We start from the raw sequence: 6,512 nt of genomic DNA, 5'->3' as shown, positions 1-6,512 counted from the left end.
AAACAAACCATGCATTGTATTAAAAGATGAATAATTACAAACCTAAGAACATGAACATCTCACATGCTATTTTAAACAATAAAAGAAACTTGGATTCCATTGGGAAGACTTGTTCCCATGAATCCATCGTTTGAACAATATTCCCCCTCGCCTCCTAAACACAGCCTAACTCTAATATTTCCCCTCTCCCAAGTATCAACCATGTGTAAACTTCTTTGAAAAACATTGTTTAACCATTGTTCGAACAAGTTGTTAAGATAAAAACCAGACCCTTGAAAAACTTCTTCCAAGACCATCTCATCGACGTTGAAACTGCTTATGTTTCTACCCCCACATGCCTCATGAAAAGATCTCTTGAACATGGACAAGAACATATCCTTTGCTTGGTTTTCTTGATCCGTGCTTCGGTTGAAAACGAAGCGGTTGTTTATCTTTCCAAGAAACTTTGGTGAATTCCGTTGATCTGTTGTGATTTCACGAGTCAAATCACTTGAAATCGGGCTTAACTCTCCAGCCTTGCCTTCTCCTTGCTCATCCTCATCAACTTTTACATTGAGGTCGAGCTCGTTTGAGAAAACATCTTCAATTTCACTGTTCCTTCGGCTCTTGATCTTGGTGGGAGAATCCCAATGCGATTTACGCTTATGATCAAGAACAGATACCACCCCTGAATCCATTTTGGATCCACTGACAACTATTTTCATCTGAATGACAGAATCTGTGATATCCCTTTTCTTGTTAAAACTCAAGGAATCATTAGTTGTTAAGACCATTATATTGCTTCCCGAATCTCGTTCTCTTTTCATCAATTTTCCCATGTCCCCACTCTCAAATCCATCATCAAGAAACTTAACAAACTCAGGATCAGCACAATCTACATCTTCAACAAGAACTACCATCTTTTCATGATCTTTCAGTGCCTTGTGGAGCATCTCACAGTTCTGAGTCAATGTTCTTGTATTTTCCCTCATATTCATGCAGAAGATCAAATCTGAAGAACCGAACATGGATTTTGCTATGCTAATTGTCAGTCGTCTCTTTCCAATAAAATCGTCTCCTTGAATTAGCAACCATTTATCTTGGTCCATTCCTTTAGGATCCATCAGTGCCTGTAGAATCGAAGGAATCATTTCCTTTTGCCATGGAAGATTTTCTTGTAATGTTTTACACATTTCAGCATTCAATTTAGTTGTCTCAGAATTTGGTGCAGCAGCAAACATGGAATTTCCAAGAGCGAGAGTGATCTTTACTTCCTTATCATCCATGCTCTTAAGTGAATCCAAGTTCAGTTTGGTGGATTGGAATTTAGAATTCCCATTCTCAAAACTAAACTCGATATGGCAAGATTGCTGCCTCCTGAATCGAGGCGGAGCGGTGGCGATTTGATTAGCCTTGACAGAAGAATAACCAAATGAAATTGTGTCTGAATCACCAAAGATGTTCATAGTTGGCCAAAGAGGATGTGATGAAGTATTGAAGTTATTTCTTCCAAGAAAGCTCTGGTTTGTAAAATTTGCACTCGAATTATTTGGATTTTGGCTTCCGCCGTGCTGATTCTGGCAGTGTCTGTTATATTTTCTCCTGAGCTGAAGCAAACCTTCCTGATGAAAATTAAGAGAAAATGAACCATGATAAATTAAAAAATTTAAAATTTAGCATTTGCTAGAAGAAATATATGTAATTGGTACCTTCTCATATGTTTCAATGCCTTGTGGCTTGAGCCAATAAGGTAATTGGACAGAACCGTTCTCTGTTTTTTTGTTTAATGAAAAAGAATCGTGCTGGCTGGCTTCTTTTTCAAAGTTGGATAAGCATTCTGGACAGCAATTCAAGACATCTTGATCTTCTTCCTTGCCAAAAAATGGGCTTTTGTGCATCACATTTGATGGATTTTCATTAAAGGTGATTCTTGAATCCACGCCACTGCATTATGTAAATTAGGGACGTGATTAAGATAAATTTAAAAAAAAAATACTTCAATGTATATTTGCTTTTCTGTGTCATGAAGATCTAAATATTATTTAAAAAGTTGACTAAAATCAAGCAGACAATATAGCAAGGTAAAAATGTGTAATCTTATTCAAACAGACAACACTTTGACAACTTCAAAGTACTTTTGAAACATACCCAAAAAATCATTAAATTTCATTAACTTGCGTTCGAATTTATCAACACAAGGAGACGAACAAAGTTAGAAAGTAAATAGTACATCTTCATAACAGAACTTTTTCACACTTATATGTGCCAGCATTTCATTATCTTCAGACCATGAATAAATATTTACAAGAAAAAGGCAAATACATAAAACAAAAAGCTCTTTAAAGCCACCCAAAAATAGTCAATTGACTCTAAAAAAAAAGCATAATTCAAGAATCTTTGGCTATTATTTGTGTTGGTTTCTAAGAAAAATTACTCACAGTAAACAAAACAGAAACTCATTCTCATAATTTATATTTTCATCTTTGGTTAAAAATACCCATTTACTATAGTATAATACTTAATTCAATACACACAAATTAGTGAAAAATCAATCACCAGTTACCAGATAAAATCTTTAAACTGAAAATAAATTAATATCCGGAAAGAGAATCAAAACATTGCCTTTTAATTCTAGAATCAAGAAATTTGAGCACTCACATCGTAGCAGTAGCATTGAGACTCAACCCCAGTCCACCAGAAGGAACAGACACAGCTTGCAAACTCCATTGAGCATCCAAAGGAGGCTGCTTCATTTGACACTTCGTGTAAGTCTGGTAACTTGCAGTAGCCATTAACCAAACTCTTGCGTTTAAACTGTCATTATTATACCAAGAAAGCAACTTTGCTATCTCAGAAACTAAGTGATCAATAGGGCTATAAACCGTGGCTTCCTTACCACCACAAAACAGTTCTTCAACTGTCCATTTCAAGTCACCAGTGTAGATTATAACTCTACCATTTGACGCAGAAGATTCGACCTTTCTTTTCAAATCATCAATATGCATGTCCACTTCTTCTCTTTTCATGAGCTGGAGTGGCACTGATGAGAACTGAAACTTAACAAAGTACACGGATTTTAACTCCTCAGGCACATCTCCTCTTTTTACTTTATTCATTAGCTCTGCAACAAGAGCTTCATTCATGGAGAAAGAGTCTCCAACTATTACAGTGTTTCGTCTCTTCTTTCTGAGCAAAACCTCGAAAACCAACTTGATATCTTCCTTCAGAGGGGAAGTATTTGCGTCGGGCTTGCTTAAAATACCCTTCTGATCAGGTGAAAAGATCAATGGGTTTTTCTCAGAAACGTAAGACATCACATTGGAATGCCAGAAACTATTAGGGTTTTGATCATAATTTGGAGGTGAACTTGGAGTTGAGTAAATCCCACCAGAATTGTTGTAGCACTGAAAAACAGAAGAAACGGAATTAGTAGACTCCTCCATGTTGTTTTTCACTGCAGTACTTGAGAAACCAGCCTCCCTCATTACCCTACTCACACTAGGGTCATCCAAGATTGACAAAATAAGTTGTTCCAGCTCAACTTTAACACCAATCAACGGCGGCGGTGACTGCTGCTGCTGCTCAATACAGCCTCTCCTCTGGTGAGCTTGAGCCCTTTTAAGAGCAGCAACAATGGCATTAGATAAGGAAGGCTGCGCGTGAAGAAGAGGAGTAGGGGTGGCAGGAAGACGATTAAGTGCGACATTGAAACACAGCTCTAGAGCTCGGCATTGAAGCGGATGTGATGGTTGGTTAGGCTGAGATTTAAGGCAAGCCCTTCTGAGAGGACTGGCTCTAGAGCTCAGCAAAGTGGCGGCGACATGCAGTGGTGTGACCTGAGCGTGGCCGCGCCGCCGTGCCAGGCTAAGAGAATGCTTCAACACGGAAGCAGCCTCTACGGAGAGGGTCTGTTGAGCTGCGCAAACTCCTGCACGCATAACTTAGAACACACCCCACCCCCAAACACCCCCCCGGAAAAAAAGCGAAATCTCTCTTCTCGCCGGAAACCTGCTTCTTGGTTCTCGTTACTTGTCAAACTATTCCCTCCCCGAAACACTAAGTGTGTGCGTGCGTGCGTGCGTGCTTCTTCTGTGAGGAGAAAAAATGGGACGTTGTGTTTGAAATGGTGTGGTAATATTTCCTGCAAAGGGAATAAATAGGTGGTGTTGGGAGAATAATAGTTTAGGGTGTAAATAGAATAGGTCTATTTGAAAAGGTCATAATTAGTCTTAGGGATAACTTGAAGTTTTACAATAATGGTAAAGGTGTCAATTCAGGTGAGTTGGATGGGTTAAGTCGGGTTAAGCAATAATATTATTTAAAAATTGTTCAACTCGAACCCAATCCGAACCCGAGCCAACCCGAAAACACTCAACCCGAACCCGAATCAACCCGATCAACCCGAGTAACCAGATTTCAATTTTTTTTAAAGAAAATTGAATAAAATTCCAAAAAAATATATTTTTTAATTTAAACACATAATAATAATATCTCCCTCATATATATGATTTAAATTTTAAAGTTTAATTGTAGAAAACTAAAATATATTTACCAAATCAAATAAAAAATTGTTTAGAAAATAAAAAATGTTCAAAATAAATATTAAACTATGAAAATTTATGATATATATATATACAGTAAATATTTTTTCAGACATACAATATATACAAATGTAAGCAATATTTATTAATTATATTTTTTAAAAAAAATTATAATTTTCGGGTCAACCCAACCCAAGCCGATCAATTTTTTCAGGTCAGCTATCGGGTCTAACCAGAGCTGACCCAAACCCAAACCTGATTTTTTTCGGGTTGAATCGTGTCGGGTTGATGGGTTGTGTCTAATTTNAACAAATCCAACAAGAGATAACAAAAAAATTCAAATTATTATTAAAAAAAAAAAAGAAAAGAAAGAATTCAAATTCGAAATAGTTGGTTCTTTTACTTTTATTTTGACTAGAATCATTACAAACGTTTTTGCTATTTTATTTAAAAATAAAAATGCGTATTTGTTTCTAGACTAAACTTTATAAAGAACAATCTGATTTAGTTTTTGTAACCGGCAAAAATAAAAATCCAGAAGCTAAAACATGTCGTTTATTACTTGTTCTGTATTTTTTTTGATAAAAAATGTTTTTGATTATTATATAAAATATTAATATTGAGTCTATATTTTTTGTAAAAATTCGAAAAACCCAACTTAATAAATTATATTTCGAATAATTTATATATTAAAGAAACTTTTATATTACAAAATGTTCTTTTGTATGTAATAATAGTAAACATTTTACGGATAAATTTGGTTTGAGTTCGACCTTTCAAACACTAGATAATGACAAGAAAAAGTACTTGAGAATTATTGGTAATGCTTGATTTTGTTAAAATATATGAAACGTGTTTTCTGTTAATGCGATTTAAAACCATATCGGAAACATAATTCATGTTTAATTTTATCAATTTCTAATTTTGTTATCGTATTTTCTTTTATATAAAAATAATATACTATTATAGGCGTAAAAATGAAGCGAAATTATAAAATTTAAAAATAAGATAATAATATTTAAATTAAAAAAATTCTTTATGACATAGCCAAGCATATATATAGCTAGCTTTTCTTTAGAATTTTTTTTTTGTAAATACCTTTCTTCACTTGTGTTTTTGGTATTTCTTGAAAATCGATATTCTTTAAAGAAAAAGATCTCCTAAAAATTAATACAGTATGACCCCACTTTTAATTATTCAATTAAGTAATTTTTTATTTTTAAAAAAAAAAACTTTTATTTTCCACATCACCTCTTTGAATAAAAGAGTGAACCAACAGAAATTCAAATAAAGTGGCAAAAAGAAAAAGGTGGAAAGGAGACAGAGAGTTTGTGAAGAGAGATAAAAAGGAGAAAAAAGCAACATGTCTGCCTTTTCATGTTTAATCATTTAATTTGTACTCACCATTTAATAGGATTTTTTAAAAAAAAAATTATATAAAACAAACTTTCCTCAAATTTAATATATAATTTTTTTAAATTATTATATATAAATAGATCATATTCAAAAACAACAAAAATATTTAATTTTAATTACATTGCTAATTTTCAATTAACCAAAACAATTCTCCAAACCAATAATTAATTGAAAATGAGCAGTGTAAATAACATTAAATATTTTAGCTATCTTTATTAACTATTTAGCTATTTATTGGAAGATAAAAAGATAATGGGATTGTGTCACGATAATCGCCGTAGAAAGACAGTGTTTTATTCTTCTCCCAAGTACCCAAAGCCAAAAAGCAACTCTCTGTCTTTCCTATAGTAATATATTATCATTGGCAAAAACTTGCATGAGACGGTCTCACGGGTCGTATTTGTGAGACGGATCTTTTATTTGGGTCATCTATGAAAAATTATTACTTTTTATGTTAAGAGTATTACTTTTTATTGTGAATATGGGTAGGGTTGATACGTCTAACAGATTAAGATCCGTGAGACGGTATCACATTAGACTCACTCATTATCGTGAGATTGGATCATGAGTCAATTT

General features: G+C 33.9%; 1 protein-coding gene across 2 annotated transcripts; it reads right to left on the bottom strand.

Moving 5' to 3' along the window:
- LOC140991697 (protein SMAX1-LIKE 4-like) lies at positions 1–4,147 on the bottom strand. Of its 2 annotated transcripts, XM_073461808.1 has the most exons (4): positions 3,477–4,147; positions 2,638–3,383; positions 1,689–1,923; positions 1–1,601 (listed from the first exon to the last, which is right to left on the bottom strand). In XM_073461808.1, the coding sequence occupies exons 1-4, from the start codon at positions 3,915–3,917 to the stop codon at positions 72–74; spliced, it is 2,952 nt and encodes a 983-aa protein (XP_073317909.1). In that variant the 5' UTR covers positions 3,918–4,147; the 3' UTR covers positions 1–71. The 2 variants fall into 2 exon arrangements, with proteins under 2 accessions (XP_073317909.1, XP_073317908.1); XM_073461807.1 differs by having other exon boundaries at positions 2,638–4,147.
- Between the last annotated feature and the right edge of the window lie 2,365 nt (positions 4,148–6,512).

Source organism: Primulina huaijiensis, chromosome 13 (assembly GCF_012295235.1).
Source record: "Primulina huaijiensis isolate GDHJ02 chromosome 13, ASM1229523v2, whole genome shotgun sequence".
In the NCBI taxonomy this organism is placed as follows: domain Eukaryota; kingdom Viridiplantae; phylum Streptophyta; class Magnoliopsida; order Lamiales; family Gesneriaceae; genus Primulina; species Primulina huaijiensis.
Note: the sequence above shows the minus strand (reverse complement) of the source record. Positions and strands in the feature narration are given on the sequence as shown.